This window comes from Mustelus asterias, chromosome 15 (assembly GCF_964213995.1).
Source record: "Mustelus asterias chromosome 15, sMusAst1.hap1.1, whole genome shotgun sequence".
In the NCBI taxonomy this organism is placed as follows: Eukaryota; Metazoa; Chordata; class Chondrichthyes; order Carcharhiniformes; family Triakidae; genus Mustelus; species Mustelus asterias.
The window spans coordinates 98,749,357-98,761,644 of record NC_135815.1 but is presented as its reverse complement, the minus strand read 5'-3'; the positions used below and the strand labels follow the sequence as shown (position 1 = coordinate 98,761,644).

General features: G+C 46.1%; 1 protein-coding gene across 3 annotated transcripts in view; it reads right to left on the bottom strand.

The window, feature by feature from the left end:
* macrod2 (mono-ADP ribosylhydrolase 2) overlaps positions 1 to 12,288 on the bottom strand; it is a 937,884-nt gene that overhangs the window by 21,172 nt on the left and 904,424 nt on the right. For 2 of the 3 annotated variants that reach the window (XM_078230387.1, XM_078230389.1), the window contains exons 12-14: positions 10,928 to 11,008; positions 10,677 to 10,745; positions 6,772 to 6,858 (exon numbers count right to left, since the gene is read on the bottom strand). In XM_078230387.1, coding sequence (XP_078086513.1) covers positions 6,772 to 6,858; positions 10,677 to 10,745; positions 10,928 to 11,008 — 237 coding nt within the window. The remainder of the gene's footprint in view (positions 1 to 6,771; positions 6,859 to 10,676; positions 10,746 to 10,927; positions 11,009 to 12,288) is intronic. The other variant, XM_078230388.1, reaches the window with a different exon arrangement.

Here is a 12,288-nt window from a genome sequence, read left to right as displayed (position 1 = left end):
TCCAGCCTTGGGTCACTGTCTGTGCAGAGTCTGCACGTACTCCCCATGTCTGTGTGGGTTTCCGCTTGGTGCTCCGGCTTCCTCCCACAGTCCAAAGGCGTGCAGGTTAGGTGGATTGGCCTTGCTAAATGCATGGGTTACGAGGATCAGGCTGAAAGGAGGGCCTGGGTAGGATGCTCTTTCGGCGAGTCAGTGCAGACTCAATGGGTTGAATGGCCTCTTTCTGCACTGTAGGGATTCTATGGCTCTATGGATATTTTGCAACCACTTGGGAGGGGCTGTGGTTTAACTCCCACCTCTGGAAGTGCAGCACCCTCTTCAGTGAGGGATCAACTTCAATTTAGCGCACACGTCTCCAGAATGGGGTTCAAACCCACCAACATTTGACTCAGAGGTGAGAGTGCGACCCACTGAGTCACAGCGAACAGCGTCCAGGCCTGATATGTGCTCACAGACAGTCTCACTCTGCCCAGTTTGTGATCTGAGTCACAGTCCCCTTCTTAACACAGCTGTTAGATATGGTGGATGAAGAAAAAGGATAAAGAAGCTAAAGCAAGGGATAAATCTGTCCAAATACTTCAAAAATATAAAATTAAATACACACGGCTAAGGCAAAATGTAAGGGGATCTTTAAACCACTGCAATAGAGTTGGCACAGTGACAAACTGGTTAGCACTGCTGCCTCACGCGCCAGGGTCCCGGGTTCGATTCCCGGCTTGGGTCACTGTCTGTGCGGAGTCTGCACGTTCTCCCCATGTCTCCGGGGGTTTCCTCCAGGTGCTCTGGTTTCCTCCCACAGTCTGAAAGACGTGCTGGTTAGGTGCATTGGCCATGCTACATTCTCTCTCAGTGTACCTGAACAGGCGCCGGAGTGTGGCGACTAGTGGATTTTCATATTAACTTCATTGCAGTGTTAATGTAAGCCTACTTATGACACTAATAAATACACTTTTTAACTTAAAAAAAACTTTTAAAAAATTATTCCATTGTACCCATTGGGAGTGTGAAGAATTAAAACTGAGCTGCTAAATAATCTCAGGTCGTTTTGCTTTGTACTGGGGCGACTTGTGTTCAAGCCAGACTCTCTGCACCATTTCATTGCCTCCTGGTAAAATATGGAATATATTTGGCTGGTATTTCAAATTGTTTCATTCCTGACCTCACACTCTTTGATTCCTCAGGCCCATGGCGGGAACTCTCATCAGATTCCTGTGCGTTACTGATAGAGATTTTTTCTGTAAGCATTGTACACCAATACATAAACATCTCAATACAACCTCAGGGTGGAGTTACTGGTCTTTGTAGAAAACTGTTAGAACAATGCATCCCTCGTGATGACTGATAGGAACACGAATGATCGGGTGAACATTAGTTCAGATCTAAGCCAGACATGATGTCAGCAGTTCAGTAGACCAGTCACACGGACTCTGTTAACTCTGTTTTTCTCTCCGGAGGCGCTGCCAGACCTGCTGAGTTTTCCCAGCATTTTCTGCTTTTATTACTGATTTCCAGCATCTGCAGTATTTTGCTTTTATGTCATGTTGGGATGGGTGTTTTCAATGGACATGGACTCAACAGGCAGCAAGCACGATGGCACTGTGGTTAGCACTGCTGCCTCACAGTGCCAGGGACCTGGGTTCGATTCCCGGCTTGGGTTACTGTGCGGAGTCTGCACCTTCTCCCCGTGTCTGCGTGCGTTTCCGTCGGGTGCTCCGGTTTCCTACCACAGTCCGAAGGACATGCTGGTTAGGGTGCATTGGCCATGCTAAATTCTCCCTCAGTGTACCTGAACAGGCGCCGGAGTGTGGCGAATAGGGGATTTTCACAGTAACTTCATTGCAATGTTAACTTGTGACAGTAATAAACAAACTTTAAAATTGAACTCGCATCTATTCCACCCACTACTTTTCCATCAAGTCCATCTCCTTTTGGCACTGGGTCTTTTTCTACCTTTACTCCCTCTATATTTTTCACAAATCGTACATTGAGTAAGGCCTGAAGTTCTTCATATTTGGATGTATTAATTTTATATTCCGCCAAGCAGTGATTCGAGTTAACAGGTGAGAAAAGAGATCTCAGGGTTATGTGCACGCTAAAATAATCCTCCATCCTGTTGACTTGCACAGCCAACCTTACTGTCTGCTGATTAACCGTGTTTCAGAGACAGAAAAGACTTGAATCAGTCAAACAATCCTCTTAACAATAAGAGGCTTGCAAGCCAGAGACAGAATTCTGCAGCTTTACAGCAGAACAATAACTTTGAAACTGCCCCTTGTGCCAGACAAATGAGGGTGAAATTAATCTTTTTGCCTCTGCACAGTTCCGGTGGATTTGGATGTTGGAATAAATTGCTGCACAGTCTCAGCCACGAGGGAGGTGATTTTCAGCCCGCAGCGTGTGGCAGCAGGAGGGAGAGGGGGTGAGAAATCCGGCAGCAAAGCCAGTTTCACGATGGCTTGAAGGCCTCCGCATTGTTTGACCTTCACAGGGTTTGAAGTGGCTGCCAGACTCTAGCGAGGGACAGTCTTCGATTGCACTCACTCGAGGGGCTATTTCCATTTAAAACAGCGTCCATGTATATCCATAACTTGAGTGAAGGAATACAGCTGTAATGGGGATGTGGAGTTGCTGCTTGGAACGCAATCCGGAATCATAGAATCCCTACAGTGCAGAAGGAGGCCATTCAGCCCATCGAGTCTGCACCGACCACAATCCCACCCAGGCCCTATCCCTGTAACCCCACATATTTATCCTGTTAATCCTCATAGCACTTGGGCCAATTTAAAAGCACAAGTAAAGTAAATAAAATAAAGATTATTTATTAGTCACAAGTAAGGCTTACATTAACACTGCAATGAAGTTCCTGTGAAAATCCCCTAGTGGCCACACTCCAGCGCCTGTTCGGGTCAATGCACCGAACCCGCACCTCTTTCAGACTGTGGGAGGAAACTGGAGTACCCGGAGGAAAGCCACACAGACACAGGGAGAATGTGTAAACTCCACACAGACAGTAAGCCAAGCCGGGAATCGAAACTAAGTCCCTGGTGCTGTGAAGCAGCAGTGCTAACCACTGTGCCACCCTAAAACAGCATCCATGTACATCCATGATTTGAATGAAGGAATACAGCTGTATTGGGGATGGATATGTAGAGTTGCTGCTTGGAATGCAATCAGGAATCATAGAATCCTCTCAAATCAATCCAAAAATTTCTTTGGAGAAATTATGCGCACTGCCCACAGACTGATGTGCGATTCAGTGAGCTTACGACAGGCAATGATGGCAAGGTGCACATTTGAGCTTTGAATCCATAGAATCCCAACAGTGCAGAAGAAGGCCATTCGGCCCATCAAGTCTGCACCGACCACAATTCCACCCAGACCCTATCCCTGTAACCCCACATACTTACCCTGCTAATCCCCCTGACACGAAGGGGCAATTTAGCATGGCCAATCCACCTAACCAGCACGTCTTTGGACTGTGGGAGGAAACCCACGCAGACACGGGGAGAACGCGCAGACTCCGCACAGACAGCCACCCGAGGCCGGAATCGAACCTGGGTCCCTGGTGCTGTGAGGTAGCAGTGCTAACCACTGTGCCACCACACCGCCCATATTGCCCTGTTGTTCCTAAATGCAAGTTAAGGTTCAAGTTTCTCCCCAAACTCACTCACATAATCACAAACATAAAATCTTCCATGAATCAGTGAAAGTGGGTGGCATAAATTAATAAATTGTCTTCCTTGGTATTAAAAAATATTCCTGCCTGCAATTTGAGGCTGCATCTTAAAATATTTATTCACATGTAAAGACATTTCTAATTATGCTAACTCACAGCTGTGAGCCTTTAAAAACAAACTTAATGTGAACAGCCTTCTGTCATAAATGGCAGAAACATGTCCTGCTCGTTATTCGGATATGGGAGCTCGGGTGGTTTTCAGCACGATGTCGTTTTAAACTGACATTAAAGATTGCAAAAACGTGCCTGGCACTGGGTGTAACCTGCGCTTAAAATTCTCCCGATGGTTTGCACTGATGTGTCCAAATACATTGGATTGTCCTGAGGAAGTCAAATCAAACTAACAGAGACTCGAGGGTGGGGTGACAAACTCAATCTACAGGGTGGGCTTGACCTGACACTTGTGGTGGGCCACATCTGGCGAGAGTTAGTTGGACACACTGGGGAATGGAATCGGTTTGTATTTCATCCATTCTTTGGGTGTAGCACAGAAACAATTCTTTATCCACAGTGAGCTTAGCACCTCTGCCTCTCTGTGCAAACTCTGCACAGACAGTGGCCAAAGCCGGGACCCGGGTTCGATTCCCGGCTTGGGTCACTGTCTGTGCGGAGTTTGCATGTTCTCCCCGTGTCTGCGTGGGTTTCCTCCGGATGCTCCGGTTTCCTCCCACAGTCTGAAAGACGTCCTGCTGAGGTGCATTGACCGTGCTAAATTCTCCCTCAGTGTATCCGAACAGGCGCCGGAGTGTGGCGACTAGGGGATTTTCACAGTGACTTCATTGCAGTGTTAATGTAAGCCTACTTGTGATACTAATAAACAAATAAATAAATAAACTCAGCATTGCTCCCAGCCAGCACGTGATTGCTGATTCTCCCAGTTCTGTGGAAAATGCTGCACCTCTTGTGATAATGTGCCACAGTGGTTAGCACTGCTGCCTCACAGCGCCAGGGACCCGAGTTCGATTCCGGCCTCGGGTGACTGTCTGTGTGGGGTCTGCACGTTCTCCCTGTGTCTGCGTGGGTTTCCTCCGGGTGCTCCGGTTTCCTCCCACAGTCTGAAAGACGTGCTGGTTAGGTGGATTGGCCATGCTAAATTGCCCCTTAGTATCAGGGGGATTAGCAGGGTAAATACGTGGGGTTACGGGGATAGGGCCTGGGTGGGATTGGTGTCAGTGTAGACTCCACCGTAATGGGTCGGATCTTAAACAATGACAAGATGGAGTACAGGAATGAGATAAAGAATCTGGTGAACTGGTGCGATGACAATCATCTCTCCCTTAATGTCAACAAAATGAAGGAGCTTGTCATCGACTTCAGGAAGCGTAAAGGAGAACATGCCCCTGTCTACATCAATGGGGACCAAGTAAAAAAGGGTCGAGAGCCTCAAGTTTTTAGGTGTCCAGATCATCAACAACCTGTCCTGGTCCCCCCATGCCAACACTCTGGTTAAGAAAGCCTACCAGCGCCTCTACTTTTTCAGAAGACTAAGGAAATTTGGCATGTCAGCTACGACTCTCACCAACCTTTACAGGTGCACCATAGAAAGCATTCTTTCTGGCTGTATCACAGCTTGGTATGGCTCCTCCGACGCCCAAGACCGCAAGAAACTACAAAAGGTTGTAAATGTAGCCCAATCCATCATGCAAACCAGCCTCCCATCCATTGACTCTGTCTGCACTTCCTACTACCTCAGAAAAGCAACCAGCATAATTATGGACCCCACGCACCGTGGACATTCTCTCTTCCACCTTCTTCTGTAGGGAAAAAGATACAAAAGTCTGAGGTCACGTACCAACCGACTCATAAAATCCTAAAATCATAGAATTCCTATAGTGCAGAAGGAGGCCCTTTGGTCCATTGAGTCTGCACCGACCACAATCCCACCCAGCCCCTATCCCCATGACCCCTTGTATTTACCCTAGCTCGACTCAAAAACAGCTTCTTCCCTGCTGCCATCAGACTTTTGAATGGACCTACCTTGCATTAAGTTGATCTTTCTCTACACCCTAGCTATAACTGTAACACTACATTCTGCACTCTCTCCTTTCTTTCTCTATGAACAGTATGCTTTATCTGTGTAGCGCGCAAGAAACAATACTTTTCACTGTATACTGATACATGTGACAATAATAAATCAAATCAAATCAAGACTTGATGGGCCGAATGGCTTCCTTCTGCTCTGTAGGGATTCTATGATATGGATGATGCTTCTGAATGAGCACTGTAAATAGTTGGCCAAGTTCACGAAGATGGAAAGAGGTGCAGCAATTGTGTGTGGAATTGGGTTGAAAAATGCTCTAAAATAAGTAAAATACTGCGGATGCTGGAATCTGAATCAAAACATTAGACACATTACATCCCTCAGCACAACTTCAGACTGTGACCTTTCTCTTCCATTGTAACCCCTTTCCTATACCCCACACATTTTTATCTCAATACAAACCCTCTCTTCCCTCCCTCACAATGGGTCATCTGTCCCTTGTTCATAGAAGCATCGAATCATACAGTGCAGAAGGAGGCCATTCGGCCCATCAAGTCTGCACTGACCACAATCCCTCCAGGCCCGATCCCCCAAGCCCCAAGCATTTACCCTACCTAGTCTCCCTGACACTAAGGGGCAATTTAGTATGGCCAATCCACCTAACCCGCATGTCTTTTGAACTGTGGGAGGAAACCGGAGCACCCGGAAGAAATCCACGTAGACACAGGAAGAACGTGCAGACTCCACACAGACAGTGACCCAAGGCGGGAATTGAACCCGGGTCCCTGGCACTGTGAGGCAGCAGTGCTAACCACTGTGCCACCGTGCCGCCCCGTTTGCTACATCTTTCTTGCAATCACTCCCAGCTGCAGCACAATATCCAACACGTTTCCCCTCTTCAGTTCTGAAGATGATTCAAATCGTTTCGAGACACTAACTCTGCTTCTTCTCCCAATAGATGCTGCCAAACTTGCTGCATTTTTCCAGCATTCTCCGCTTGGTTTGTGAAACATACTCGAGTTGTTCTCTTGTTAGAGTGTAAATAACCTCTTACCCTCTGACTGAACTTGAGAGTTGTCCATTTCCATTTCTTCCGTTTGGGTACAAGGCTGGCTAAGCATTTCCCTTTCTTCAGGCTTATCTGGAAAGCAAAGTTATTTTTAAAACTCCAAAGAAAAACATTTTTTTTTGAAAACTCTAAACCACACCATATCCTGTGGGGCGACGGTACCAGTTAAACTGGCAAAAAAATAATTATCAGAGGTTGCTGGTATTCCAAACAATCAGACTTGGTCAGGCCAATCATTTATTTCAAGAAAATCTGTATACAGCCCAATTTGGAGTGATTCGCTTGGGAAAATCTCTAGCGCATGGCCAGTGAGGGATATGTGTTGCTCCCTTCAAAGTCGAATTTCTTCATCCGACAATGAGGAGTCTATCTAGTCCATTGGATATGGTAGAATAGCAGGTATGTCACCAGACTAGTACTTCAGAGGCTTGTACTAATGATCCAGAGACATAAAGAAAGAACAAAGAACAGTACAGCACAGGAACAGGCCCTCCGGCTCTCCAAGCCTGCGCCGATCATGATGCCTGCCTAAACTAAAACAATATGCACTTACGCAGTCCATATTCGTCCATTCCCATCCTATTCATGTATTAATCTAGATGCCCCTTAAATGCCGCTATCGTACCTGCTCCCACCACCTCCCCGGGCAGCGCGTTCCAGACATTCACCACCCTCTGTGTAAAAACACTTGCCTCGCACATCTCCTCTAACCTTTCCCCCACGCACCTATGTCCCCTAGTACTTGACTTTTCCACCCCAGGAAAGAGCACCTGATTATTAGTGTCATACAGCAATACAGCATGGAAACAGGCCTTTCAGCCCAACCGGTCCGTGCTGACCATGGTGCCCACCCAGCTAGTCCCAGTTGCCCGCGTTTGGCCCAAATCTCTCTAACATTAAACTAGGGGCAGCATGGTGGCACAGTGGTTAGCATTGCTGCCTCACAGCGCCAGAGACCTGGGTTCGATTCCCGGCTTGGGTCACTGTGCGGAGTCCGCACATTTTCCCTGTATCGGAGTGGGTTTCCTCAGGATGCTCCGGTTTCCTCCCACAGTCTGAAAGACGCGCTGGTTAGATGCATTGACCATGTTAAATTCTCCCTCGGGGTACTTGAACAGGCGCCAGAGTGTGACGGCTAGGGGCTTTTCACAGTAACTTCATTGCAGTGTTAAGCCTACTTGTGACTAATAAGTAATAAATGTTAAACTCTAATCTTATCCCATCCATGTACTTATCCAAATGCTTTTTAAGTGTTGCTATTGTACCCGCCTCAACCACTTTCTCTGGCAGCTCATTCCATACACGCACCACCCACTGTGTGAAGTTGTTACCCCTCAGGTCCCTTTTAAACCTTTCCCCTCTCACCTTAAACCTACACCCTCTAGTTTTCAATTCCCCTTCCCTGGGAAAGGACATTGGGCTGAATCTTCCTGTCTCGCCCGCCACGGGAATCGGAGTGGGCGAGGGGCGGAACATGGAAAAGTCCGTTGACCTCAGGTGGGATTTTCCTGTTTTGGGGTGAGCGAGGCTGGAAAATCCTGCCCCATGTGCGTTCATCCTATTTATGGCCCTCATGATTTTATACACCTCAATAAGATCACCCCTCATTCTCCTATGTTCCAAGGAATAAAGTCCTAGCCTGGCCAACCTCTCCCTATAACTCGGCCCCACTAGTCCTGGCAACATCCTCGTAAATCTTCTCTGCGCTCTTTCCAATTTATCAATATCTTTCCTACAACAGGGTGACCAAAATGGTACACAATACTGCAAGGTGTGTACTCTATGTATTCTTAGACACAGGTTGCCAGGTTGAAAACCGATGCTGAATTAAGCCACCTTTCCAGTGGGGTTGACTTCACAAGCTGAGATGGGCACATAGAGATGGATCAGTCTCATAGGCGAGGGTACAAAAGTTCCTGCCAAAGCAGTATAGATGAGGCTGGGTATTCAATCTGGACAGAGCCCCTTTTTCTGAGGCTGTTTGTAGTGAGGTAAACAGCAGATGAGTTTGCAGTTCCACAAGGCAGTATGACAGGTTTCAAAAACCAAAGGTCTGTGTCACATGACTCCCCACCTCTCCACGCTGTCTTTGGTGAGGGATGTGCATCCCTCATCTGGGTCCCCAGGGCTGTTAAGTGTTTCCACCATTAAGAATTGCAATGAAGGTGATGAGGCCCTTTGTCCTAGCAGACAAGTAGACTCCAGTTGGCTAACCTGGGTTATGAATGCAGATTTTGTACAACTCTCTGAATTTGGTCTCTGCACCTCACAGGGTAAATATCTCTTCAGAGATAACAAGGTGCAAGTGTCTTTGAAACTTCCAGATCGCTCCTTTTGTTCAGGGGTCACAGGCAGACATAGCTCCGCCATTTTAAAAGATCTTTGTCCAGTTTTTAAAAATTTTAGCAGTAGCCAGGAGGATATCCATATATATATTATTAAAAATATACTGCGTGAGACTTTGGTCCCCTCACACTAGCGTCAATAACAGTGACCATGAAGCAGTTGGATTGATTTTCTAATACGCTGGAGGGAATTTATAGTTATATATCTGTATATAAATGCCATATATGTGGCATTTATAGCTAAAGGAATAGAATATAAAGGTAAGGAAGTATTGTTGCAACTGTACAAGGCATTGGTGAGGCCGCACCTGGAGTATTGTGCACAGTTTTGGTCCCCTTATTTGAGGAAAGATGTAGTGGCATTGGAGGCAGTTCAGAGGAGGTTCACTAGATTGATTCCAGAGATGAGGGGTTTGTCGTATGAAGAGAGATTGAACAGTTTAGGCCGATACTCCCTGGAATTTAGTAACACTCTCATTTCCTTTGCCCATGTGGAATTTAGAAGAATGAGGGGAGATCAAATTGAGGTATACAAGATGGTAAAAGGTATGGATAAAGTAGACGTGGGGTAGATGCTTCCTCTTGTGGGGCACTCTGGGACGAGAGGTCATAGTCTTACGATAAGGGGTAGCAAATATAAAACAGACTTGAGGAGAAACTACTTCTCCCAAAGGGTTGTGAATCTGTGGAATTTGTCACCCCAAAGTGCAGTGGATGCTGGGACAGTGAGTAAATTTAAGGAGGAGTTAGACAGATTTTTAATTGGGAATGGGTTGAAGGGTTATGGGGAGAAGGCAGGAAAATGGGGATGAGGAGCATATCAGCCACGATCAAATGGCGGAGTGGACTTGATGGGCTGAATGGCCTAATTCTGCTCCTATAGATTATGAACTTATGAATTTTGAAATCTGCTGTTCTTACCCAGTCTGGCCTTTTTTATTCATTTGTCCATGGGGGTGTGGGTGTTGCTGGGCATTTCAGAGTCAACCACATTGCTATGGCTCTGGAGTCACATGTAGGCCAGACTAGGTTAGGATGGGAGATTTCCTTCCCTAAAGGACATTCGTGAATCAGATGGGTTTTTACAACAATCGACAATGGTTTCATGGTCATCAGTAGGTTCCTAATTCCAGTTATTTATTGAATTTTCAAATTTCACCATCTGCCGTGGTGGGATTCGAACTCGGGTCCCCAGAACATTACCCTGGGTCACTAGTCCACAGACAATACCACTACGCCACCACCTCCCCCAAGTAAAGGTGGCAGATTCCCTTCCCTAAGGGGATTGGTGAACCAGATAGATTTTTATGATAATTGATGATAGTTTCATGGTCACGACTATGGTCACGCTTTCAATTCCAGATGTTCCTTTATTGAATTTAAATTCTAAAGCTGCCATGGTGGGATTTGAACCTGTGCCTCTAGAGCATTTGCCTTTGAATCACCAGTCCGGCAATGTTACCACTACACCACCATCTCTCCAGCGTGGAAAGAGTATATTGTGCATCCTGCACTGACTTTAGTTGTGCCAACTGTAGTTCCTACCTTCAATTTGGCTGTCCATGTACACGTCACTCGGTTTAGTGTCAGCATCTTGACTCCCTAACGGCGCTGCTGAAACAAACAGAACACCAGAGGACAGTCAGATATAGAAGCACTTGCTTTGAAACCCTTCCTCAATGGGGCTGAACAATTCTTAAGCTCAGTTTCTTGGAATCTTTCTACACACAGTTCAAGCAAAGTGAAAGCTATTTCACGTACAAGATTTGGGCAAACACAAAGTTTGAAAATCTTACAAGGTGATTCAACGCATTTCTCAACTTCTGTCTTTTTTGGTGAATTTTCTGCCTGGCCATCAGGACCTTCTTCTGTTGAAACTGCAGAAATGAAAGAGAGAGAAACGTATTTTCACTTGATAAGTCTGAACTCGATAAGTCAGGGGGCAGCACGGTGGCACAGCGGTTAGCACTGCTGCCTCACAGTGCCAGGGACCCGGGTTCGATTCCTGGATTGGGTCACTATCTGTGCGGAGTCTGCATGTTTTCCCCTCGTCTATGTGGGTTTTCTCCGGGTGCTCCGGTTTCCTCCCACTGTCCGAAAGACGTGCTGGTTAGGTGCACTGGCCATGCTAAATTCTCCCTCAGTGTACCCGAACAGGCGCCGGAGTGTGGCAACTAGGGGATTTTCACAGTAACTTCATTGCAGTGTTAATGTAAGCCTACTTGTGACTAATAAATAAACTTTAAAGTAATCACTAATAAGTCCAATGGGGAATTCAGGAGAAAATTCCTTAACCAGAGAGGGGGATTCAGGGTCACAGCAAACAGTTCAGGCGGGTAACACTGATGCATTTAAGGATGAGCTAGATAAATACATTGTGGGTAATGAATAGATGGTTATGCTGATAGGCATTGGGTGAAAAAGGATAGGAGGTTCGAATGGAGCATGGGTCCCAGTATGGACCAATTGGGCTGAATGGCCTGTTTCTGCACAGTAGACTTGACGTGATTCTACGTGACCGTTTCAACGATTAATTTAGAAAGGTTAATAAAATGAAGAATACATTTGGAAAAGAAGGCAAAGAATAAAAGAGGACATACACTTTTGGAACAAAATGATTACCTTTTCAATTATCGTGACAGGACCACTAAGCACGATACATAAATGTGGCTATATTTCTCGATGTATATCCTAAAAACTGATGACAAAATCCTGATAAAAATTAAGCAATTGGACATACCTTGTTAACTTTCAGCCTTTTGATCAGATTGTATTTTACAATCCCAACTTTATTCAGGGCAGGAAAAGCACTTTGTTTTATTAGGCAAGTGAATCGGTAGAAAGTGAAATTTAGCAGCAACTAAAGTACACTGACTCGCATAGTCAGTGAGAATTAGAGAGAGAGGGGATATTTGATAGAGGCATACAAAATCGTGAGGTGGCTGGATGGAGAAAAACTGTTCCCATTGTAGCAAGGATCGAGAGGGCACAGATTTAAGACAATTGTCAAAAGAAGGCAAAGATGTGTGGGTTAGGTGGATTGGCCATGATAAATTGCCCCTTAGTGTCAGGGGGATTAGCAGGGTAAATATATGAGGCTGCGGGGATAGGACCTGGGTGGGATTGTTGTCGGTGCAGACTCGATGGGCCAAACGGC